Raw genomic sequence first — 26541 nt, forward strand, 5'->3', positions numbered from 1 at the left:
CTTCTGAATGACAACTTTTTTATGGTCTCTAATTCTGCTTTCCGTCCTCTCCCCAACTGGAAAGTGAGTTACTCAAGAACTATGATGGTGTCATCCTGTCCTTTTGTTTGCCTCGAGGTGCGAAGAACGTGGAGGTGCCTTGCAGAGTGGGCAGGGACAGCATTCCAGCTGAGAACAAACTATCAAATGGTCACTCATTGACCTTTGCTAACTAACACCACAGAGGGGCTGACTGGCCGGCCAAACCTCCTAGGTCCCTCCAACGGGACTGATTTCCACGTAAGAAGTTCTTCCTGAAGAATCCAGAAAGCTGTGTCCCCCCAGCAACAAAGCATTGCTAAAGCGAAACTTGCAAACATCGAAGACCACTTCAGCCTCCCAGCCATGATGTAACTACATCAGAACACCACAAGCTCCCTCGACAAGGGCATTTCCACACGTGGCCACCAGCATTGCTAGTCTTCTCCAGATGGGCTTCCCATGCCCTATGGGCATCTGTCTACAGTGCAAAGAGTTGAATGCAAAGCTCTTCTCACATTTCCATTTTATTATTTTATTGTTTTTTAAAGATCTTTTTTATTTGTTTGACAGAGACACAGCAAGAGAGGGAACACAGGCAGGGGGGTGGGAAAGGGAGAAGCAGGCTTCCTGCTGAGCAGGGACCCTGACGCAGGGCTCCATCCGAGGACCTTGGGACCAGAACCTGAGCCAAAGGCAGACACTTAACAACAGAGCCACCCAGGTGCCCCTCACGTTCACATTTCAAAAAGAAGGGAGGAGAGAAGATGGGTGAGAGGAAGATAGGCAGGGCCCCTAGCTGTCACCATACCTTCACGTAGGTTGGATCCCACTGGAGACATTCCTTGGCTGCCACAAAGGCCTCATTCCATTTCCCAAGGCTATAAAATGCATTGGATTTGTTGCAAAGCAGCACAGCCAGCTCCCTGGGGGGAACCCTGTCAGAAAGAACAGACCAGTGGTCAGTAAAGCTACCTTTCCGCAAAGACAGAAAATCACCCTTGAAGGCCACAATGCTGGGTCTGGCTGCCACCATCACCAGTTAATGTCCCAATTTGCACTTATTACGCCTGCTCCCCCAGCCCCCTCGAAAACCCAGGGCATTTGCAAAGTGTAAGTCTATCCTTCCTCCCTCCCACATGCTCTGCTCCTTTTCAGGACAAAGGTTCTCTCAGCACCTCGGTTCTACCTCTGCCTGATCTCCACAGATTTTTTCATTGTTTTAGAGAGTGCTTTGGTGAAGATACCGTGAAAATAGGGACCATTGTAAGGATGGAGAGGATGGGAGTTCCCACAGAGCCTCAGCAGAGTCCGGACATTGACTGGGGCAGTGTGGGGTGAACTCCTCCACATGCATGTCCACGCTGGATGGATGCAGAGCTACTCACGGGAAAGGCCTTTCAGAACATGTGACTGCACCGTTCCGCATGGACCTACCATGACAGGTGCAGGATGATCACCATTGTAGTGAAGGGCCAGAGTGCAAAAGGGGATCTTACACCCTGGGGCTAATCTGCACTGTCCAATATGGTAGCCACCGACCATGTGAAGCTATTCATGTTTAATTTAATTTAATTTAATTTAAATAAAATTTAGAATTCAGTCCTTTAGTTGTATTAGCCACATTCCAAGTACTTGATAGCCACATTCTATATTACAGAACATCTTCATCATCAGGGAAGGTCCTATCGGATGGGGCTAGCCCAAGTATTTGAAGGTCATAAACCAAGTTCCCAAAGTGTTCCATAAAATATGTTTTATCTTCCTACTCTACAATAACTGGTTCAAATTTAGAACTGTAGGAAGTGTGTCAGGGCAGAGTGAGCCAGGACCCCTGCCCACTCCTTCTACCTCAGCATTCATCCCGTGCCACAGGAGGCATGATTCCAAGTCATGTCTGCACCCCTGAACTTGGCACCCCTGCCCACTCCTTCTACCTCAGCATTCATCCCGTGCCACAGGAAGCATGATTCCAAATCGTGTCTGCACCCCTGAACTTGGTCAGCCCTCAGAAGAATGGGCTGCAGGTAGGAGGTCTGTGAAGACCCTGGGAGTAGAGTCCATGGGCAGGAACTCCAGGGTCCTGGTACCCATGTAGTGGACCAAAGGGGAGGAAAAGACTCTGGGTGGGTAAAGCCTGTGGTCCCACAGACTCCTGCCTGGGTGGTGGGCGCAGATGGAGGGGATCCACAGGAAAGCCCTCTAAAGCATGTCATGGCAGGTCCCTCTTGCCTGGGTCTAGGCATAATATGATCACGTTGGTGCCAAACCACATCAAAATTTGAAGACAAATGCAAAGTGTACCATGCTGTGTTAAAGCCCAAGTGTCACTGAATTCAAGCCACGTATGTGGAAAAAAAAACTAGGCTTATACTTCTTTTTTATTGACTATTTTAATTGCAAAAGCACTACAAATCACTACAGAAAAGTTAGGTGATGCGGATAAGCATAAATAAAAAGCAAACAAAAAATCAGCTCTACCACTGCCTCATCTTCAGTGTTTTGCATTTTCCACTTCTGTCAATAGCCATCTTTCCCTCTAGGTGAAGGAACGAGGGCCCATAAACACAAAAAGGAGCAGTGGGGCAGCCAGGGGTGACTGGCAAGGAAACTATCCCTGCAGGTGTCCAGCCCAGAGACCCTGAGGCCCGGACTGCTGTCCCCAGCTGCAGTGAGCACCGTCTGCCAGAAGGGACTCCCAGTGCCCTGTTCTCCAGATTTGCCCTCAGCTTAATGGGAGCTGCCCTCTCCCCAGGAAGTTATGCCCCTGCTGTGGACTCAATTGTGCCCCTCCATCCATATGTTGAATCCCTGCCCGCCAGTGTGATGGTATTTAGAAATGGGGCCTTTGGGGAGGTAATTAGGTTTAGCTGAGGTCATGAAGAGGGGCCCTTGTAATAATATTAGTCCCTTATATGAAGAGACCCCAGAGAACCTCCTCTCCCCCTCTTTCTCTCTCTCTCTCTCTCTCCACCCTGTGAGAACACAGTGAGAAGGTAGCCATCTGCAAGCCAGGTAGAGAGCTCTCACCAGACACTCAATTGGCCAGCATCTTGATTTCAGACTTACCAGCCTCCAGAACTTCAAGAAATAACTTCCTGTTGTTGACTCTGCCCAGTCAATGGCATTTTGTTATGGCAGCCTAAGATGACTAATACAACTCCACTCCTTAGGACAACTCCTAAGGGCCAGAGAGCCTACAACAGATGGCGGACTTACATGAGAATCAAAAGGTCAGCTCCCTTGCCCCAAAGTGGGACCAGCTGTGTAGCACAGTTCATGCTCCAGAATGCTGCAGGGCATCAGGCTGAAGCTGCCCCCAGGTGACACACCATCCCTACCTGGAGCCTTCCCCTGCACCATCCTGCTTCCCTCCTCCTGAGAGCACTTGCACCTAAATCCCTATGTCATCTGTCGGGTGCAGAAAGGCAGACAGCAGCTGTGTCAGGAAGGTCATGAAAGACAATATACAAGGGTCCAGACAGAAGTCCCATTAGTGGCCCCACAGTGTGGGGTCAGTCCACAGCCATAACCACTGTGCAGCATATCCTCTTTAAGAAAGGCAGACGCTATTGGCGCCTGGGTGGCTCAATCGGTTAAGCATCTGCCTTTGGCTCAGGTCGTGATCCTGGGGTCCCAGAATCGAGCTCCATGTGGGGTTCTCTGCTCAGACAGGAATCTGTTTCTCCCTCCACCCCTCCCCACTTGTGCTCTTTTGCTCACTCTCTCAAATAAATAAATTCTTTAAAAAAAAAAAAAAAGAAAGAAAGAAAGAAAGTCAGATGCCTTGCACTCTAGGCCCAGCCTTGACACAGTTCTGATCTGAGCCAGGAGAGGCAGAATTACAGGCCCAAACCAATGACACTCAACTCACATCAGCTAGAGTGTAGACATCAAGGTGATAGAAGGTAAGAAGTAGAAGGAGTGATTCCGTGATTTCATTCAGTGGCATTTCCTAGCACAAGTTCAGGCTGCATGCCCCCCACAAATGACAACCTCTATTGCAGCTGTTCCCAAAGCATGGTGTGGGAACCTCTGGGGCTTCCTAAGACCATTTCAGGTGGTCCACAGGGTCAAACAAAGACTTTCACCATAGTACAGGCTGAATCATGGTTCCTAAATATTATTATCTTTTATTGGCAAAAACAAAAACAAAAACCCTTTGCAGATGTGATCAATTTCTAGATCTTGGGGGGCACTATCCTGGGTTAGGATTCAATCACAAGGGTCCCTGTAGGAGCGAGACAGGGGGAGACATGATACAGAACAGGAGACCATGATACAACACAAAAGCCCACTGGAAGGATGCACTTTGAACATGAAGGAAGGTGCCACAAGCCAAGGCATACGGACAGCCACCAAAGCAGAAAGAGGCAAGGACATGGATTTTCCTCTGCACAAGACAAGCCCTGCCAACACCTCACTTTCAGCTTTGCGAGACTCATTTCAGACTTTCAACCTCCAAAACTGTAAGATAATAGATACATACTATGTTAAGCCACTACATTGTAGTAATTGGGTACAGTGGTAACAATGAACAAGGACATTATGTGCCTTTTTCACACATTCTCTCACATGTATTCCAGGAATCTTCCAGGGGCTACACCATGTGTGATAACCCAAAGAACTGAACGTGAAGCAGATAGGAGACGTCAGATGTCTTCTATTGAAAAAGAGTTCAGCAAAAAGGAAAAATGCGCCACTCTTCTCACAAAGCTTCTGGTTTTGGAAAATCTACTTATTTTTCATCAAAATACGTGACTGAGTTTGACATGGAATGAGTTTCTTACTGAAATTTTAAGTAGGTGATTGAATAAATATTTTAAACTTATCTCAGTTTTAAGTTCAAATCCAGGCTACACGGATAGCTTCAGCTTACATAAATAAAAGTTCTTAGGGGCCCTTCATAATTGTTAAGCATGTCATGGTACTAAAATGTTTGGGTACAGGTCGACTTGAAGCTGAAGGGCAGGGGAAGAGATGAGCCTGAGCTCCCTGGAGGTATGCAAGGGGGTGGGGGGCAGAGAACCAGGAAAACAAAATAAATGACAGAAGGGGAGGTTGGGACCTTGAATCATCCCAGGAACGCTGATTCCCATCACCAGACAAAAGGCGAAGTTGTGCAACTGCCCCCTGTGTTTCACTTTCTATTTCCCCATTACTTAGTATTCTCCGTGCAGTTTCTGAGCTCCCAGTACGGAGCAGATACATAGGAAGTGGGAGGGGGGAGGGGGGAGAAGAAAACAGAAACTAGGCGGTGTGATAAGAAACGGGAAGAAAACCTAAGTGACAGAGGGAGTTTCCATTTACTGAAAAAACACAAACAAAACCCAGAACCAAAGGTGGGGGTGAATCGCAGCACTTACCCCCACTGGTATAACTGTAGGAGGATCTGGATGGCTTCATCGTACTTTCTGATGGCCAGGGAGAAGTTCCCGTTCTTCAGGACCTGGTTGCCAGACTCTTTCAGCAACTGGGCGTAAGTTGTGGGGTCCATCCTGCGAGGAGACGGAGGTAAGGCGCTTTGCCTGGCCCGGTGGGGCCGTCTCCCTTCACATCTGCATTGCTCTGAGTCGGCAGAGGCCGTCCTTGTGCTCTGGCCCCACCCACCTGCCGGGAGCACATCCTGACAACGCCCCTCACCACCAGGGGACCAGACAGGGCTTCTGATGAGACCATTTCTTCCTCAGTTCTTTTCTGACCTGGGAGGCAGCAGCCAGAGCCGTCCCGTGGACTCTGTGTTAATGATCAGCCAGGCCCTGGGGGAGAGGAGGCTGCCAAGCACCAGACAAGTCACGCCTGGCCAGCAGCGTGCTCCCCAGAAGTGGCAGCTATCCCCCAAGCGGGCACTATTGCTCCTTTCTCATTTACCCATACAGCCAGGAGGAGACTTCGTCCCCGTGGTTCAGATGAGGAAACTGAGGCTCGCGGAGGTTCAGTCACTCTGCCCAAGCATCTATCTGCTAATGGCATTCCCCGGTTCTGACCTCACGTCCAAGTGACACCTGCACCACATCACCCACCAGTACCATAACTTAGTGGGTGGTCCTTCCATTCTCTTGGGAAGGGGGAAAGAGAGGGGAAGGACAGTTCTAAAGACCTCCATATACGAGGGGCTAGGACACAAGGCTAGGACACAATCGCTGTCTCTCCTGTTCTTCCTTCCTAAAACACTATAAAATAAGCCTCAGAGTATTTGTCCCTCAGATTGCTTCTTGCAGGTCATGACTTTTTGTCTTACTCTTTCTGTAGCCCCACAGACTAGCATATAACAGGCATTTAAATATTTGTGGCGTAACAGGGGGGCCTGGGTGGCTCAGTGGATTAAGCCTCTGCCATTGGCTCAGGTCCATGATCCCAGGGTCCTGGGATCAAGCCCCACATCAGGCTCCCTGCTCAGCAGGGAGCTTGCTTCTCCCTCTTTATCTGCCTGTCTCTCTGCCTACTTCTGCCTACTTGTGATTTCTCTCTGTGTCAAATAAATAAATAAATAAATAAATAAATAAATAAATAAATAAATAAAATCTTTAAAAAAAAAAAAAAATTGTGGCGGTAACAGATATGAAGGCAGGACCCAGAAGGTTGCCTGTTCCTGATTCTCTCTGGGATGGCCTGGGGAGTTGGAGACAAGTGCCCAGGGCCCTACCTGCCCCTGGAGCCCAGGAGTGTTTGCTGGGCAAAGGTAGTAGAAAGGAGGGTATCTAGGGAAGCCTTGAGAAGCAGCGCCAAGCAGAGAAAATCTGGGACTCAGAAGAGATGCCCATTGGGATCTCCTCCTCCCAGGGGAGGCAGTGGGGAAGGGGAGTCTGAAATATGAATGAGGACAATTCAGGGGTTTGCATGGGCCATATACCTGGGAGTGAGGGATCAAACAATCTATAGGGAGGGTATTATTGACTTTAGGTAATGACTCTTTTTATTTTTATCACTTTAAATCTCGGTGAGGGGTTTTGGGACAGGGAAAGCAGATCCAACCTGATGTAAGAGGTGGCCTATTTTAAACCCGTATGAGCTTATCAAGGATGGGGTTTTGGAACGGCATTGCGTCCCTCAGCCAGAACTGAATCTGAATGAGGCTCATGGTTCCTAAACAAGTCAGAGTACAAAATTCCACCTATACCTGTCATTAAATAATCTCTCAATTGCATGACTCAAATTTACACAAGATGACTAAGTGTTCAAGAGTTAAAAATATGTTTCTCTTCTGAGTGTTGTCAGCTGTCTGTCCAGTTTTTTACACTGGCCATGACCAAACAACTAGGAAAAAGAAATCACCAGTAAGAACTAACAAAGATTAGTATGCCTCTTTGGGGCTCCCTGCTCAGCGGGGAGCCTGCTTCTCCCTCTCCCTCTTCCACTCCCCCTTCTTGTGCTCTCTTACTCTTTCCCTCCCTCTCTCTCTCAAATAAATTTATAAATAAAATCTTTTAAAAAAATAATATGCCTCGGGGCACCCGGGTGGCTCAGTTGGTTAAGCGGCTGCATTCGGCTCGGGTCATGATTCCAGGGTCCTGGAATCGAGCCCCACATTGGGCTCTCTGCTCAGCGGAGAGCCTGCTTCTCTCTCTCTCCCTCTCTCCCCCTCTCCCTTCCGCTCTGCTTACTTGTGCTCTCTCTCTAGCTCTCTGTCAAATAAACAAATAAAATATTAAAATAATAATAATAATAATAATAATATGCCTCTTTTTTTTACGATGTAAGCTCTATGCTCAAGGTAGAACTGAAACTCATGAGCCCAAGGTCAAGATTCGCATACTCTACCATCTGAAGCAGCCTAACACCCCAATATGCCTCTTTTAGAAATACCTTTCCACTGCAAGAAAAGGCTGAATTTGTCCTAAATGTGTAAGGCCCTAAACACAAAATCCACACAGAAATACAAGTAATTTCTAAGTATGTGGAGAGTGGATAAGCAGGGTCTGCCTCGCTGGTGAGCAAAGAAATGAAGAATTACAACAGCAACGTATCACTGGAAAATACTTCCAAAAACGACCCCTAATTTGGGGGGCTGTTATATGCTGCTTACAGGGGAAATATACCACATTGTGGATAGACTTAGACTCCTGGATGTTTGCCACAGTGAAAAAGTGGAAATAACCCTAAATATCCTATAACTCATAATGGATTTGAATCAGTCATAGAACAGCCATATGGCAGAACACCACAGAGCTATTTCAAAAATCATGTTGTAAAAGAATATTTAATGATTGTCTAAGTTAGTAAATGAAAAGTACATAATTAGGTTTATAATCCCAAATTGAAAATTTTTAAGGATTTTATTTATTTAGTTGAGAGAGCGTGAGAGAGAGAGAGCCCTAGCAGGGGCAGAGGGAGAAGGAAAAGCAGATTCCGTACTGAGCAGGGAGCCTGATGCAGGGCTTGATCCCAGGACCCCCAGATCATGACCTGAGCCAAAGGCAGACACTTAACCAACTGAACCACCAAAGCACCCCCCAAATTGAATTTTAAACACATATAATATATTGAAAATATGCCAAAATGTTAACTAACAGCCACACCATTGGGATTAGGCAGGTTTTTAATTTTCTTTCTTATGCTTTTCTGAATTTTCAGCTGCTCGACAATGGACAACATTAATAATCAGAACATAAATGTTATTAAAGTGAGGGCTTAATTGAAGATCTCAGTTGAAGAACTCAAATGAAGAACTCTTTAAGGGCTTAATTGAAGAACTCAAACCCAAAACATTTCTACTGTATTTACAAATACAATAAAAACTATCCAAGTCAGAATTTGGGGCTTTTTCATACTCCTCTAGACACCAAGAGTGAGTTCTTAATGTTAGGTGAGCAGACATCAAAGGCATTCCTTCACTTGTTTCTGCTTTTTCTTGGTAAAATCACGTCACAGGAAATAGGGGGATTGCCAACCACCCAGAAGGCTTTTTGTTTCTTAATAGGAATTATTGGCAGTCACATTCTCATTATAGGGAAGAATGCTTTACATCTCTTCCTTAGAACACAGAGGACTCAGTTGTCGAAACTTTTCTTTCTTTAATAACTGGTCCGTCTATTTATAAGATGAAATTGTTGAATACAAGTGGTAATGACAATGTGCTTGACAGCCAATAGGTACTGAGCGCCTACTATGCACTTTATGTCAATCATCCCACTCTATCCTTACAAGAAAGCCCATGAAGTAGTCATGATTGTCCCCTCTTAACATATAGGAAAACTGGGGCTACTTGCCACAGTAACCTAGAAGGCGGTGGAGCTAAAATTCAAACCCAGGTGGTTGACTTTAAACTATACCCTGGGAGCACTTGGGTGGCTCCCTCTGTTATGCCTCTGCCTTCGGCTCAGGTCATGATCCCAGGGTCCTGGGATGGAGCCCCGTATTTGGCTCTCTGGCTCCCTGCTCGGTGGGAAGCCTGCTTCTCCCTCTCCCAATTCCCCCTGCTTGTGTTGCCTCTCTAGCATTCTCTGTCAAATAAATAAAATCTTTTAAAAAAACAAACAAACAAACTATACTCTGAAAGGCCAAGACAGAGGCTCACAGGTCAGCACCCAGTCAGTCCCCAAGGCATGTGATGATTTGGCTGGTACCAAGCACTCACTTCCAGTTTCGTTGGTGGTATGAAAGCTAAGAGTAGACATGGTTTCACAACTGTATTGCTGGCTTTCAGTCACTTTTGCTGTGTCCCTATCAGAATTCGGGGTCTGGTTGGGGGGAGGCCTCATGCCCAAGGAAGTCAGAAACAAGAAAAACACAAATGTACTCATTAGATTTCGAAACAAGAGACACAAACTGAGCAGACTCAGATTGTTCAGTTTCAGATTGTTGTAGTTTTTATTGCTTGTGTATAAACACATGAAATTCTGTAACCGACTTACAGGAAAAGAGCGAAACCTGCAAACAGGGATGGGGTTGAGGCCACTAAAATGGACAAGGGTGGCTTCACCTTCATACATGATCTGAGTGGTACTCGAAATCTTCATAGAAAATTCACTTTCCTTGTTTTGAGGGTTTTTTTCTCCTTTTTTATTAAAATCCTTTCAAAAGACCCCAAAAGCTGCCAATGATCTAAGATGAACTCCGGAATCCTGAGGATAGAGATAGTTCCAAACTGAGACCAGGGAGAACAGTTCTGAGAACTGACTCCTTCTTACTCCCCACAGGGGAGAAGGCAGCCACAGATAGTATGGGATAAAAATCCAAAGTCAGGAGGCACCTGGTGGCTCAATTAAGCGCCTGACTCTTGGTTTCAGCTCAGGTCTTGATCTCAGGGTTGTGAGTTCAAGCCCCATGTCAGGTTCTGTGCTGAGCTGGGAGCCTACTTAAAGAAAAAAGAAAAGAAGAAAAGAGAAAAGAAAAGGAAGGAGAAATCCAAAGTCAGAACTCATTCTGGGGACTCCAAATTGTTTTCTTTCCCTTTCTTTCTTTTTTCCTGAGGGAATGGGTGTAAACGTGTTAGAAGCGCAGAGGTTTTCTTAAGAAACTCACATTTTTTTCAAAAGACCTGTGGAAAAGTATGAAGTGTTGGGCCCAAGCTTTTCCTACCTGGGTGTTTTAAATAGAACAAGAAAGATCAGACCATTGTGTTGTCTCCCCTCCCCCAATCTCAGCTGTCTCACCAGCCTGCCCTAACCCACCAAAGCCCAGCTCAGTGACCTGCCATAAACCCTGGGTTGTCCCAAACTAGCCAGTCCCCTTAATCCACCAACTTTAATTATTCCACCTCAATTTATAGCCTCATTTACCCCCAACTACATGTACACCAAAGTCAAGATGGTGATTTGAAAATCAGTTGACTAGTCCAGCTCCAAACTGCCCTTGTAAAATTTATATCCTAAAAGCCATATTCGCAACAAAAAAACTAAACACCATAAGTAACTATCTTCCTAATATGTAGTGTCTCTTGATTGCTTTTAAATCTATGCCCCTTTTGATGAAATTTTCACTTACTCACCCAACATATTTCTGCCTCTCAAGAGGATCTAGAACTTTCAAAATACTCCAACTTTAATAGTGACAGAGAATTTACCCCGTGCTAGGCACTGTCCTGGGCATCGGGGGTTTAATGGTGAAAGGACCACCACTATCCCACCCTCAAGAAGTGTATTGTCTGTGAGGAAGATGGACATTAAATAAATAGCACAAATATTATAGCTGATGGAATTTTCCTCTGGAGCAGAAAAAGTAGAGGGTATAAGAAAGCACATAAAAGGAGCATATAACTTTAGAACATGGGGGCAAACAGGTCTCTCTTGAAAGTGACATTTAAGCCAGGATCCAAAAAATGAGTAGTTGGCATGGTAAAGAGTAGGGCAAGGGGAACGGTATAGGCAAAGTCCCTGAGCTTCACAGTTCAAGAAGTGCCACGGGGTAGGGGACAGAAGTAAGGCTGGGGAGGCGGCAATGGCTGCCAAGAGATGGACAACCTGGGACCGTGAAGGCCATCCGAGGGCTCTAGAATTCATCTTAAATGCAACTGAGAAAGTGGCACTGTCCATTACAACTTTCTATGATGATGGGAATCTTCTTCTCTGTACTATCCAATACAGTAGCCATTAGCCACATGCGGCTATTACACCTTTGAAATGTGGCTGGTCCAACTGAAGAACTGAACTGTTTATTTAATTTTCACCAACTTTAATGAATACAGCCACAGGTGACCCATGGCTGCCATGCTGGACAGTATAGAGGCAGAGGGTTGTGAGCGGGGGATTAATAAAAACTGCCTCATGCTGGCTGCAGGCAAGATGGAGAGAAATGGGCCACTGTAAGACACAGTCAGGAGGCAGACAGACTCCACGGGAGGAAATCACTGGGAACATCAACACCAAAGTTTTAGTCAAACCTGACCTTGCATTACAGAAATAGAAGCTCCAGTTTCAAACATAAATACATGTAATGTTGAATTATCTTCTACACACACACAGTTTAGCCCCTGAGGAGAGCCATTCCGAGGACACCGAATCAGATGGTACCTGCTCTGTGAAGCACACAACTTAGGGAAATACACAAAAGCTTAAAGATGGGTCATCTGTGACAATCAGGGTTGTATCACGTAGAAATATATTCTGTAGGGGGAAAAAAAGAAGTACCTAGAGAAAATTTTCTTTACCACTTTAAAATGTTTTTATTCGGACATCTGAGTGGCTCAGTCGGTTAAGCATCTGCTTCGGCTCCAGTTAGAATCCCAGAGTCCTGGGATCGAGCCTCGAGTCAGGTTCCCTGCTCAGTGGAGAGACTGCTTCTCCATCTCCTTCTGCCACTCCCCCTGTTTGTGCTCTTTCGCTCCCTTTAATAAATAAATAATTTTTTTTAATAAATAACATGTTTTTATAAAACTTACTAATTTTTAAAGGATGGTACTAATGTGAGAGCAGGCAGCCCAGCAGAACAAAACAGAATACCCACAAACAAATATATACTATGAAAGAATTCCACGTGTGATAAAGATGACTTTTTAATGGATAGGAAAAGAATGAATCGGTCTGGTACAACGGGCTGTATATCTGGAACGTGGTAGGCCAAACAGGAAACATACACACCCCTCGCAAAAATGTCTGTGCCCCAAAGCCCAGAACCTGTGAACGCAAAAGGGGCTCTGTAGATGTAATTAAGATTACGGGCCTTTGGATAAGGATATCATCCTGGATTCCCTGGGAGAACACAGCCTGATCATATGAACACTGAAAAGCAGACAAGCTTCTCTGGCTGGAGTCAAGAAGATGCTGGAAGAAGGCAAGAGAGATGCAGCAGAAAATGTGAAACTCGAGAACCTCCAGACTCATCACTGACTGCCTCGACGATGGAGAGGAGGCAATTTCAAGAGGAAGGCAGGTGGACCTGGAACCGGAGAGGCGCCCTGGGTGACAGTCAGTGAGGGCCCAGGGCCCTCAACGCTACTGCTGCAAGGAGCCGGGTGCTGCCAGCAAGGTGAATGAGCCTAGAAGGCATGTCTTCGTACATCCACCCAGTAAGAGCCCGGCCGGCCAACACCTTGACTTCGGCCTTGTGGAACTTGCCAGTTAATCCAGACTTCTGACCTCCCAACTGTGACCCAATTCATTTATGTGGCCACTAAGCCTGTGGTCATTTGTTATGGCAGCAACAGAAAACCAATACAGATTGTGTAATAAATGGCACAGCAACATACAGAACCTTCAAAATAGTATGATGAGCAAAAGGAGCCAGACTCCAAAGAATGCTACTGTGTGGTTCCGCTTGGATGAAGTTCTCGAACTGGCAAATCTCAGAAAGCAGAACAGTGGTTGCCTAGGGAGGAAAGGCTATTGACTGGAGAGGGGAATGATTGCACTTTTGGGGAGAATGAGAATGTTCTGTATTAAAGCTCACTCAACAGTACACTTAAAATTGGTGCCTTTCATTACTTGCAAATATCTCACTTTTTAAAAAAACATTGAGAGAAGGAAATCATAAAGGCAGTGAGAGAAAATGTAGGTACAAATTTTAGATCATCTGCAACAGCTCTAGGAGGAAATTTGAGAATACTGAACCAAGTGACACATACATACAGCCTCTGACCCAGCAATTCCATTTCTGGAAACCAATCTTACAGACAGATTGCACACACCAGAAATGGAAAATGCACAAGATTATTCACTTGCCAAGTTGTAATTATAAAAACTAGGACCAACATTAATGCCCATTAGCAGGAGATTGGTTTCATAAATTGTAGCATAGCCCCCACAACAAAGTCTTACAAAAGTGAGAAAGAAAAAAAAAAAAGAACAAAGAATGAAGATACTTTCTATGTACTGATCTGGGATAATCTCCAAAATATATTTGAAAAAAAAAACAAAAACAAATGCAGAATAGCATGTATATCACCTTACCTTTTGTACAAGTTTAAAAAAAATAGAGGGAAGAGTTGAATAAGAATTTATATTCGCATTTTCCTACATATGCATAAAGAAGTTCCAGAAGGAAAAAAAGTTCTGGAAGGATCCACCAGAAAAAAAATTATTTACCTTTTTTGGGGGATGGGGCAGAGGGCTGAGTAGGGAGACCTACTCTCTCCTTTCCATGGAAACCTTTTATATTTTTGGATTCTTGAATTCGATAAATTAAAAAAAGTTTTAATGCAATGAAAAACACTGTATGTACTCTTCACACTCAAGAAGGCCATTCTAATGATAGCAAAAGCAGAAACCATAGACAAGAATTCATTAAAAATTAAAAGCTCTCAGGCTGGGTAGCTCAGGGGGTTAAAGCCTCTGCTTTCTGCTCAGGTCATGATCCCAAGATCCCAGAATCGAGCGAGCCCCGCATCGGGCTCTCTGCTCCGCAGGGAGCCTGTTTCCCTCTCTCTCTCTCTCTCTCTCTCTGTGCTTCTCTGCCTACTTGTGATCTCTATCAAATAAATAAATAAAATCTTTAAAAACAAATTAAAAGCTCTTGTACATCAAAAAGCCCCCAAAACACCCTGAGTCAGTGAGAAGATGGGCAGAGAGTCACACATAGAGCCGATGGCCAGGTAAAGTGGGGTCGTCTGTCTAGGGGAAAAAATGCACATACTTCCCCACTAGCTAGTTAGCTAAATGGGTGTGTATTCTACAAACATGTTTCTTTCACGTACCTGAGGATATTAACTGCCTTTTCCTTTGTGAAAGCAGAACTGAGATACAGATCCAAAAGTCTGATAAGTGGAGACCTTTATACAAAGAAAGGTATGGCTGACTGCAGACCACTATACAGTTGTTAAAACCATGAAGCTGATCCAAGTAAGAGGAAGCCATGTCAAGATGTGCAACAAATGTGGATAAAGCAACATGGAGACCAATTTGTAGAGGTACTTGGGGAGCTTAAAGGGTGTGTATGTGTGTGGGTGGGTGGGTGTGTGGGTGTGGGAGTGTGTGTATTTGTGTACACTCTTGACCTACTGAAAGCATTTCTGGAAGGCCTTAAGAAGCAAACGTGAGCGGTGATGTCTGGGGAGCAGGTCTGGGAATGGGGAGAACATTCCCCAACAATGACAGAATGAACTTCTGTTGAGGTAAGTCACCCAGGATGTGGTCATTTGTTCTTGTAGCCCTAGGAAATGAAGGTGACACCTCTCTGAATATGCTCAGGGAACCATATGCATAGAAAGGACTTAATAAATTGAGGCCTTTATTATCAGAAAGACCTCACTTTGTTAAGAACTAAAATTTCTGGAGCAAGGAAGCCAAGGCTCAAAGGTTCAGGGGCCTGACCACAGTCCCACTGTAGTGAGCACCAGAGCTGAAACCCAAGCTGACTTCCCAGCCTCCACCTTGGCCCCACGGTCCACAGCACTGTTCATGGGCAGGAAAACAGAAACCAAAAGCCAGGTCTTGCCCCTGGTCTGCAAAGATTCTGGTTAATGGTACTGGCCGTGTTGACCTCTGTAGGTTATTTGAGTGTAATCCCTGCAACATTTACAGAACCTTTGCTTTGTTTACCCAGCAAAGAGAAAATATTTGGTAAAAAACACAGGCCTAGTATTGGCCTGTTTTGACAGGGGTTCCCTGAAATTAACAGTCAGTTAAACCACTACAGCTGAGAAAATCTTTGCTTCCAGGCCTTCCTTGGATGAGAAGTGGGAAAGGGTCAGCACTGTAGCATCTGAAAATAACCCCAAGCTTCCCCTACTGTGATGGTTCCTTTGAAAAGAAGGGCCCGCCTCCTGCTTACAGGCCCTCATAAACCCTTATCAGCAGGGCAGTCATCAGGGTGAGCACGCTCTGGGACGGCTGCTCAGCTCTCCACAGAGGCCTGAGGGAGGTGTGAGGTGCACAGAGGTAGGCCCCAGGGCCCCCCCACATGCTCTCTGTGCCAGACCTGCGGGCCAGAGTTTCCTGACCGAATACTTCCCTGGGATTTTTGATTTAGAACTTTGGGAAGAGCCTCCTCTGGTAGTGGCAGCTCACGTGAGAGGCTCCAGAAGGGTACAGCCTTACCCCCCACCCTCAGAAGAAGCCACTCCGGACTGAGAGCATATAATACCTATACCCAGAGAGAGCAGAAGAGGGACTCCCTCCACATTCCCCTGCCTCTGAGGCCCAGCTACTTCTCTATCCCTTCCCTAGTTACTAAAGACATCAACAACCTTCTAGAACTTTCCTCCTTTTACCTAAACAATTTGAGTTTTTATTTGCATCACTGGAAAGGAGGAAATGAGAGCGGCTTGCCCATTTCATCCTTCTCTGCAGGTTCACATTAGACAAAGGTCTATATCAGGGGTGTCCTGTGCCCACCCCACCCCAGACATCTCCACTCAGAGTATTCCTTCCTGCAGGGCCTGACAAGGCCTCAGAATCCTCCCCCCAGCATTCACTCTAGGTGGCTCACATCCATGCCCTAAATGAATCCTATGTGCCATTCCCAGTTGCACACCGAAGATCTGGGCCAAAAATCAACTTGTCCATCCAAACAAAAACCCCGGAAGTGCAGTAACTAGGAAACAACAGGCTGAAGACCAGGCAACTGGTCCCCACCTCTCCTTCAGTTTCATCATCCCTAAGAAGCACCCAGGCAACAGAACAGCCGTCTCCAAGTCTGATTTGCACACACCCTCTAGAGACAGCTTCCCCATTGGTCTGGGTTACTACAGTGTTCACCTTGTGATCTTCCCCCAGCCTCCCACAGCTCCAGTTCAGCCTCCTCACCAGCACTGGAACTCCCCCAAATCCATCCAGGAACTCCCATCCCACCTCCTCTCGGGCATCTTTCCCATGAACGTTCCCAAAGGTTTCAGACCCTGTGTGCAGCTTTTATACGGTTTAACACTGTGAGTTATGGTCTACTGCTCTCGACATACATCTCCCACACAGCCTTTATGCTTCACACCCAGTGCTAGGTTTTTCTGCTTTCCCCTGCAGACCAGACTCTTCAGGCAGAAACTAAGTCTTACCGAGTCTTATTATGCCTGCAATCAAGGGCTCAACATTGTTAAATGAATAAATGACTTTCTGGGTGTTTCTTTACTCATCAGATTAAGCTGGAGGAATGGGAAAGGAAGAAAGGTTCTGGAGTTTAATTTGAACTAGACAATTTCACTCCTGGTTTCAGATTTCTGACCATTTCCTAGAAAGCCAAGAATGTCAGCTGTTCCCTTGGAGAAGGACACACATTAAATAAAAAGCCAACCACCTAAAGGACAAACAAGAGACAACCAGATAAGTCCAACCAAAATCTGCAAAGTTGTTGGCTTCTTGGGGAAAACAAATTTATAAGCATCTGCTGCAAATTCAACAGACAAAACACAGGGTTGTACATTCCCATGTGAAATTATATTCCTGGAAATTCAGAAATACTGAAAGCAAAGAAATCCTATAGATTGGTGGTTCCTAGGCTTTTGCACTGACAAACAAACATTTATGCACACAGAAAAGAAACTGAAGGGTACCAAGGGGCCTGGGTGGCTCAGTCAGTTAAGTCTCCAACTCTTGATTTTGGCTCAGGTCATGATCTTGGGGTCCCGAGATAGGGACCAGCACCAGGCTCTGTGCTCAGTTTGAGATTCAATCTCCCTTTTCCTCTGCCCTTTCTCCCAGCTCACACATACACACAATCTCTCTATATATAAAAAAAAAAAAAAAGAAAGAAAGAAAGAGAGAGAGAAGGAAAGTGAAGAGAACTTAAATAGACTTGCCAACTTACCAAATAAAAACATTGCTTAAAAGAGAGAGACAGCGAGAGAGAGAACACAAGCCAGGAGAGTGGGAGAGGAAGAAGCAGACTTCCCGCTGAGCTGGGAGCCTGACATGGGGCCAGATCCCAGGACCTGGAGATCAGGACCTGGCGACCATGACCTGAGCCAAAGGCTGATTCCCAACTACCTGAGCCACCCAGGTGCCCCAATTTAGAAAAACTTTTAAAAGGTTTACCATCTACTGCCCCTATAATTTCACAAAAGAAGGGATTTTTTAATTGCTCCCCCCAAAAAAGGAGAAAGAATGTAAACTCAAACTAAAGAATGCCATTCTTGCAAAAGGATGAGCCAAGAGCCTTCCAGTACATTGTAGCTTTGGATGGTGTGCAGATAGAATGAGCTTGGAGAGCAGACATTCCAAATTCCTAAAATCACATCAGGTTCCTAGAAGGTACTCAAGAAATATTGCTAAGGGCAAAGATGGATCAATTACAACTCCTAGTTCTGAAGTGGGGTCCCAATCACTTGACCTCCCTCCCAGCTGGGAGCCCGTGATGGGCCCGTGATGGACATGACTTCTCCTCAGTGTGTGCACAGACTAGCACCCTTCCATTTTGCTATTTGCATGAGAGTAATCTGAGGCAACCGTGTAATAACAGCTGAAACTTACTGAGAACTTATGATGTGCTAGGCCCTGTGCTAAGCCCTTCTTGGGCATTTTCTCATGGGACATTCCTAACAATGCTAGTGAGGGAGGTATGATTTTTACCCCAATAGTACAGGTCAGGAAACCGCTTTCATCAAGGAGAAGGGACTTCTCCAAGCAAGGTACAAATACAAGTCTGATACCAAAATCTGTGTTCACAACTCTTCAGAGAAGATGGATGTTGAAAGGGTGAGAGTGACTGGAGGAAGGAAAACAGAAAGGATGGCCTTCAAAATTAAAATCAAGTCCAGGGACACCTGGCTGGCTCAGTCAGTACAGCAGGTGACTCCTGATCTCAGTTGCAAGTTCAAGCCCCACATTGTGTATACAGATTACTTAAAAATAAAATCTAAAAAAATAAATAAAGTCTCTACAAAAGCAAATCTGAAGGAAACTGAAAAGTGAGCATTCCACACTCTGCCTCAAGACAGGTGAGGAAGGTAAGCATCAGCCAGCACAGGTCACTCATAAATCCTGACTCAGGGTCTGTGCTAAATCCAGGCTCCCCAACAACTGCCACATTTCCCCTCAGTTAGCTTTCTCACTCTCTCTTCGAGCCCCTGGGAGCTAGAGATGGTTGTGAAGTCAAGGGCAGCCCCCAATGAGGACACAGGGCCCTCCTATGACAGCCCTTGGAAAATGGTGCTTTCTCATTCAAAGGAGAACTTGGAGTTTGGTTACAAGAAGCCCTGTCATCTTCTCCTTCAGATCCACCCCCAAGCCTCTCTTTAATCATTTAAATACTAGTTTATGGCCCCCATTCTACCTCCCACCCTCAAAACCACAGTTGTCTGCTTCCCCCTCAATCTGGAAGACAAGACAAAGCCAGCAGACATTAGAACACCATCCACTGCAGCCTGGGGAAGGGCCCAGAGGTGCCCGGGAGCTCCCCATAAACAAAACAGTCTCCCCTAGGCAGGGACCCTGAAAGGCATACCTGGTGAAGGGAGGTCCCTTAGCAGTGCTAGGAGGACCTGAGTTCTAGTCTCACCTCTAACACCCTTTGACAGATTCCTAAAACACGGGGAACTTGAACTTGGCCTTGAAAAAAGTATGAACTTTGGCCAACTTGAACAATTATTCATCCACAGTCTCAGCCTTCTAAATAAAACAGAGTTATACACACACACACACACACACACACACACACTCTTCATCTTAGCCTTCCAGTATTCTCCAACCCAATATGCCTACCATGTTGTACCCACATAACCCTAAATTCTTCTGGCTCCCTCCCTCTCATATGCATCTGCAGTGCTGAAGCTAATGCCAGAAAGAGAATATAAAGATATGAGTGTGTCCTCCTCATATGAGAAATGCCAAAAATGTGAGATCGAGTCAAACTTTACCTATTTGAGGCCCAGTACCACATAAGCGTAGGAAAACAGGGACAGCACCACCTCTATGACTGGACTCTCTGCTTCCTCCGTTGGTCAACACTCATGAGCTGCCTAATGCATGCTGTAACGCCGCAGGATGCCTGGGATGCATGGATGAGTGCAACCGACCAAAACACGGCTGCCCAGGGGCGCCTGGGTGGCTCAGTTGGTTGAGCGACTGCCTTCGGCTCAGATCATGATCCCGGACTTCCAGGATCGAGTCCCGCATCGGGCTCCCGGCTCTTTGGGGAGTCTGCTTCCCGCTCTGACCTTCTCCTCTCTCATGAATAAATAAATAAATAAATAAATAAATAAATAAATAAATAAATAAAAAGCTTTAAAAAAAAAACACGGCTGCCCAGAAGCTTACATTCCAGTGCAGGGATGTCTGTAAAATGGGGATTGCTCATAGTCCTTCCACAACAACCACCAAAGAGAATATCTAAAACATACCCTATGTAAATCCTGGTTCCAGTTCAATTGTTATTATTATTTATTATTATTATTACTATTATTATATCAATCTTTAGAGTCTAAGCCCTTTTGCTTACTGTTCTTCATGATAAGAAGCTGTTTCTTTTACCTGGACTGTCTCTCTCTCCCTCCTGGCACCCCTGGAGGCCACAGCTGAATATGAAGCTCATTCCCGTTCAAGGCTGTGAGCCAAGTGTTCCTGTCACAGGGAGTGAAACTGCCCAGTATGACACTAATTCTCTGTATTTTCTGTGTTCATGCTGGCCTGGCTTCCCCCAAAATATCATCGGCATTTTCCAGGGTTAACAATCTTGTTCCCTTTCTGAATGCTATCCATTGATAAGAGGACAGAGTGCTTCAAAATAAAAACATCTCACATCTCAGTCTAAGTGGTGTTAGAACTTTAACACAGACAAAGCCAAATTTAGACGTGGCCTGCTTCTGAAAGACAGAGAGTCCCATCAGCTTGCCAGGCTCACAAAAGCTCAGGTAAACACGTCATGGTGGGTGCAGGTAGGCACTAATAGTGACCAGACAAAAGATGGAGTCAGTTCAGATAAACTGGGTCCAAGGTACCACAGGTAAGGCTCATTCAGCTTTCCAGATATTCAACAAGAACAAGGAAACAAGGCACTGCTTACATATGAATGTTGAGACCAAGAAAAAGTCTGGTCAGGCAGAATGGACAACCACACTGACCAAAAGAACACTGCTCTTGGTTTGGGCACCTGTGACATTTTGGGGTCCCAAGATGTCTGTTTACTTGGTTCAATCCTTTTAAGTTTAAACCTGAACGTTCCCCCCACCACTGCCACTGTCCCCATCATCAATCTCTGCTTTAACTTGAAGTGTCATCTTGGCTAAGGAAACTGTCCGTTTCCCCAATTTCCTCTTTCTTGTAAAGATTTGTTATAACAAGGATTTGATGGCCATAAAAACTTCAGGCTGCCCCCCAAGGAAACGTGTTACCAAAGCCATCAGCCCAGCTGTCACTGACTGGAAAACCAGAGGCAAGCCAGTGTCAGCTCCACTTCTCCAACTGGAAAGGCAAAGGAGAGCTTAGTCCTCAAGGTCAAATGAAACAATGCCATACTCTCGACAATGGCCGGAGGCCCACACCCCAACCTCCACTCCAGTTCTTAAAAACATCCAGAGGGTCACTTTACCTTCCTCAAAAACAGGGCTTTCAGGCTCCACTTTAGCTACTAAAAAAATCTGCAGTACTGTATGATCTCTCTTATATGTGGAAACTTAAAAAAAAAAAAAAAAAAATCTCACAGATACAGAGATAGATCGGTGGTTGCCAGAGGTGGATAAAGAGATGGAAGAAATGGTTTCTATTTATCAAATAGAAAATTCAAAAAAGAACATAACTGATCTGACTTTGCATACATCACTCTGGAGAAAAGACTTTCATTTATTTTTGTTTTCCATCATCCAATTAACTCTTAACATGCATATGTACAAAATGCTGTTACCCATTCTATGAACAGAAAAGGATTCACAGGTGTCTAAGACATGGTCTCCACCTTCAATACAATTTTAAATCTTAATTGGCAATTCATGAGGCCATACAGGTAGCATATGATAAATGCCAAAATATAAGGAAAGCCCTTAAAATAGTGACTAGGATATGGCAGATGCTCACCAAATGTTTTGACAAAAAAAGTATATGTGTAAAATGATTTTTAGAGCATTTGTCTTTGGTAGCTAGAGAGGATAAAAGGAAGGTGGTACTATAGTCCAGAAAACTCCTCTGTGACATTTTCCTAGTGACAGCTAAGTCTATGAAATGAAAGATGGGGCCATACCTTAAGTGAACCTAAAGTTTAAAAATAAATAAATAAATAAAGTCAGCAGCTATAGACCTGAAGAGAGGGGGAGGGGCAGTGATCCCAAGAAATGGGAAATAAAGGAGGGGGAAACTTGGGGCCCCTGGGTGGCTCAGTCAGTTAAGCTTCAGACTCTTGACCTCAGAGTCGTGAGATCGAGCCCTGTGATAGGCTCAAACTTGGCAGGGAATCAGCTTGAGATTCTTTCTCCCTTGGCCCCTTCCCACTGTGCTCTCTCTCCCAAATAAATAAACAAATCTTTTACAAATAAGTAAAAAAATAAATGAGGGGGGAAACCTTATAATTGTCACAATTTACTGCCAGTAAATCATTTCTTGAGCCTAGCACATGCAAGGGGAATCTAAGCAAAAAGAAGTGGGGGGCCTTCATTCCAAGAAACAAAACTAAAATAATAAGGCAGTATGTGTCATAGAAATGGGTCTTCGGGGATGCCTAGGTGGCTCAGTCAGTTAAGCGTTCTGCCTTGGGCTCAGGTCATGATCTCAGGGTCTGGGATCAAGTCCCACATAGGGCTCTTTGCTCAGCAAGGAGCTTTTTCTCCCTCTGCCTGGCTCTGCCCCTGCTTGTGCTCTCTCTCTCTCTGTGTCTCTCTTTCTCTGACAAATAAATAAATAAAATCTTTAAAAAAAAAAAAAGAAGAAAGAAAGAAAGAAAAGAAAAAGAAATGGGTCTTTGGCAGCAACCCAGGAAAACAGAACTCATCAGCAAAAAGAAGTTTGAGAATTTAGCAAAGGCAAAGTCTTTGTTTGGTCCCTGAGAGCCATGGGCTGGGAAAGCAAGACAGCGGGTGTCTAATCCCAGAGCTACCTTATTTAGCTGTAATGACTTATGGGTGATGGGCTTCAGTTTCTCCATCTATAATTACGTTCACGGCCCTGCTCCTAACACTGCGGTTGTGGAACTCTGAGCAGAGACTGTAAGAAACCTCTTTTGAATTCATGAATCCAGAGTTTGTGGCAGCTGGCATTGCTCTCCTTCCTTTTTCCTCCAGCACCCTAAAAAAGGCCTAAGGCCAAGGAGCCATTATGTCCCTATCACTCCAAAACTTCTACAAGGCCCCATTGGCATCCATACCAGGTGGCCAGCTCTGTTGGACAGACAGATGGACCTAGATTTACTAGAAGCATCCCTTGGTCTGCCTTTGTAGATCTACTGTGGGGAATCACACAGTCGTTTCCATGGTACTCTCATTACCCAACCATGAATTTCCTTTACCTGGTAGGAATCTCAGCCTCCTTCATCTCTTTTACACCAACTCCCCCCTTCCAAAGTTGCATCCTCAGTGAAATGCTGATGCTTTCCTCAGCTTCTCTTGGGGTGTCCCAAAGAAAGCTTGCAGTTGCCACCTAAAACTGATTAGTCGATCACAACATCAAGTTTATGGATTATGACTAGTTTTTTTAAACAACAGAAAATAGAGTAGAATAGAAAATATCATTGTGCTTCATTCTGTAGAGAGAATAAATACTGTAAAGCCCTTGTTGCAATTTTATACTTATGAGAGTAGGTTTGGGTCTCTCTTGTGGGTCTGGTTTAAAAAAGAAGAAGAAGAAGAAGAAAAAGAAGAAGAAGAAAGAAAATACAAATCAAGGAAACCCACATCCTGAGGCAGTGGAATTCTATTCTGGGGGTGAATACCACACACCCCTATCCTACCTCCAGCCCTTGCCGAGGACCAAGAACAGCAAAGGTTACTTAGAACTGAAAAGCCAATCCTATAAGTCTACAAAACAGACCAGCGTGGAAAACAGTTAAAACAAACTTCTGACTCTCCTACAAGGTAGGACTTTCATTACGGCACAAAACAGGATGCTCAACCAAAGACCAAGCCATCCCGGGAAAAAGCTTTGCCTCATAAAGGTGCTTGGCACGGGGGAGGCTCAGCACCAGGCAGCGGAAGGGGGGAGGGGGGCGGAGGGAGGAGGAGGGGAGAAACCTGGTCACTGGGAATCCTTCGTTCCCAGCTCTTTCTCCCCGCCTAAGGACTGCGTAAGCCAACAGCAACTGGGCCGAGGACTAGAGACCTCTGGAGCCCCCTTCTCTCCCATCTTATCAAAATTTTTCTCTTTATTTTTCACACTGCATATCTCCCTAGAAATTGTTCCTGGGAAGCACGAAAGCTCGCAGGCTCCCAGAAACGCCCCCAGCTGGGAGCGGAGCTGGCCAGCGCTGTTCAGCCAGGCTGGGGACTCCCAGGGGGCGCGCGGAGACGTGGGCGGAGTGCGCCGCACGCCTACTCGCTCGGAGCCCACGACTGCAAACGCTTGCAAGCAGAACCCTCCACTTCTCTGCCGCGGGGCCCCGTTGCTACCCCGCCCCTACACTCCTTTAGCAGAGTGTCGAGGACTGGACAGCCCCTTTCTGGCAAGCCCAGCTCGCGGCCGCGCGGGCTGGGGACGAGGCCTGCCCAGGGCTGAAATCGCGAACCTCCTCCTGCCCGGCAGCGGCCAGCGCTGTCCAAGTTCCCGCAAATCCCGCCCCGAGCCGGGACCTGTCAGCCGGAGTGCGTGCCCCGGGGGCGCGTCCTCTGGCCCGCTCATCGCCACCTGCTAGCGGTCCTGGGGTCCCGCGCGGGAGGTGGGAGGTGGGCCCGGGAGCCGCAGCTTCGGTGCAGGGGTGGGGACCGGGCAGGCCGCGCGCCGCCGCAGTCCTGTCGCAGCGCGTGCCCTCGTCCCCCGGGGCCAGGAAGGCGCCCCCCGCGCGCGCCCCCGCGCTACAGGCCCAGATCGGACCTTGGATGACCGCGGGGCCCACGGGGACGATCGCTTGGCCTCCGCCTCGGGGGTCGCCAGCCCCCTCGCGCCGCCTCTTCCCGCCGGGAAGAGGCGCGGGGCCCGGCAGGCCGGAGGCGCCCCCCGCGTTTCCCGCGCCGCTACGCACCTAGCTGCCCGCGGGTCCCACATGGCCGGGGCCGCCGCCGCCGCCTCAGGGGCTGCTTCCCCGGGGCAGGGCGCGGCGGGAGGCGCGGAAGCCCGAAAGCTGCGGCCCTGGGCGCTGGAGGCGGGAGATGCGGCCGAGCGGGGCCCCTGCTGGCGGTGGCGCGTCTCCCCGGCAGTGCCGAGCGGGCGGGGGCGCGGGGACCCCCGAGCCCCGGCTGTGTGCAGCCACAGCCCTATTCCAAGTTTCCACGTAGTTGCGAGAGCCCGAAAACTGTCACGTGCACGTCGCCGCTGGGTGGGAGGGTGTGTTTGTCACCGTGTTCAAAAGAGGCGTTTCGATGTCTCCCATCATGCGTGAGAGTGCTCCAATGGGGTGGCTCCGGCCGCCTTTGAAAAACGAGTGCTTCGTCGAGCCGACTGTCACGACGGACCGAGGGCACACACACGACCCTGCGACACTTTTGGGTCCCTGAGATTTCATAGGCTGGGCCCACCGCGATGGTGGGGAGAACTGAGGTCAGCTGAGGGCCCCGGGCTCACCTCTTCTCTTCCCTCCTGTCCCTCCAACAAAGAAACTAGATAACCTGCGGTGGTCAACCAGTACTGTGCCCCACTCCGTGGTCTCCTCGGGCTGTCACTTCCTGGCTGTCTAGCACTTACTGTGTGCTCCGGCCTCCGTTCTGGGGACACTAGGCATTCAGGTGGAAGAGGCCAGCGAGGCCCCGACGTCTTGACGCTCACAGTTGTGTTCAAGGTGCTCACAGAGGAGTGAGCCTCTCCCCACGGGTGGAATTCCAGGGTAGCTCCTGGAAGGGCAGTGATGACTGAAAGAGTTGGGGACGGTTAGGAGGACCTCAGGCTGCCATTTCACCTCTGCAGGCTGTGCATCCTCTCATCTACTACTTGGGTTTGGCCCCCAGCTTGTCTGGTACCAGGATCACTTTCCCATACACTGGGGATTTGACTCAATTGGAGAGCAAAGCCCACAGGTCCTCTCATGGGACAAGGCTTTGGCCTAAACTGCCTCCTGGCAACTCTCTCACCCATTGAGAGCCACCACATGGGGCAGTTCCGTGCTGGGGAGGAGAACACTACAGAGCTTTCCGAGAGCAACAGTACAGCTTCCGATGAGGCAGGGAGGAATTGGCGACACATGGACACACAGAATGCCTACAACCCATGTCCTTCTCTGCGCTGCTTACCCTGAGTCAAAAACTAGCCTGTCAGTCTAGCTAGTGGTCTTTCTGCTTCTAGAGTCTCAGTTTTTCCCATTTCTTTTGTCCATTAATCATCCCCAAATGTCATATTGCATCATTTCCAGCTCAAAATCCTTCAGTGGCACCCCCATTGCCTACTACGGATCAGGCTGGGGAACTGGGCATTTGAGACTCTTCACAATTTTGCCCTACTCTCCCCCTCTTAGCTTCCTTACACACAGACTACTTCAGTGGTTCCCAAACCTGGCTGCACATAGGAATCATATAGGCATCACACAGGGTCTTTTAAAAAGCCTGATGTCTGATTCCTACTCCAAGATAGTCTGATATAATTGATATGGGGTGTGACATGGGCGCTCAGATCTTTGAAAGCTCCTCAGGTGATGATAAGATAAAGTAAAGTTCGGGAA

The 26541-nt window shown here is 46.8% G+C and overlaps 1 protein-coding gene and 1 long non-coding RNA gene across 8 annotated transcripts in view; one reads left to right on the forward strand and one right to left on the reverse strand.

Annotated features, from left to right (window-relative positions):
• The window catches only part of TRANK1 (tetratricopeptide repeat and ankyrin repeat containing 1), a 139141-nt gene that overhangs the window by 72840 nt on the left and 39760 nt on the right, over positions 1-26541 (reverse strand). Inside the window, exons 1-4 of one of the 6 annotated variants that reach the window (XM_082745286.1) lie at positions 24916-25166; positions 23251-23387; positions 5385-5516; positions 830-956 (exon numbers count right to left, since the gene is read on the reverse strand). In XM_082745286.1, coding sequence (XP_082601412.1) covers positions 830-956; positions 5385-5516; positions 23251-23312 — 321 coding nt within the window. In that variant the 5' untranslated portion in view covers positions 23313-23387; positions 24916-25166. Of the gene's footprint in view, positions 1-829; positions 957-5384; positions 5517-5628; positions 5647-23250; positions 23388-24526; positions 24859-24915; positions 25186-25574; positions 25739-26541 lie in introns of those variants that run through there. The other 5 variants (XM_082745288.1, XM_082745287.1, XM_082745290.1 and 2 more) reach the window with 5 other exon arrangements.
• LOC309872193 lies at positions 5265-17669 on the forward strand. Of its 2 annotated transcripts, XR_014315718.1 has the most exons (3): positions 5443-5532; positions 14625-14800; positions 14910-17669. It is a non-coding gene; the product is annotated as an uncharacterized lncRNA (long non-coding RNA). The 2 variants fall into 2 exon arrangements; XR_014315717.1 differs by lacking the exons at positions 14625-14800; positions 14910-17669 and adding an exon at positions 8593-8771 and having other exon boundaries at positions 5265-5532.

This window comes from Mustela nivalis (assembly GCF_964662115.1).
Source record: "Mustela nivalis genome assembly, chromosome: 1".
Classification (NCBI taxonomy): domain Eukaryota; kingdom Metazoa; phylum Chordata; class Mammalia; order Carnivora; family Mustelidae; genus Mustela; species Mustela nivalis.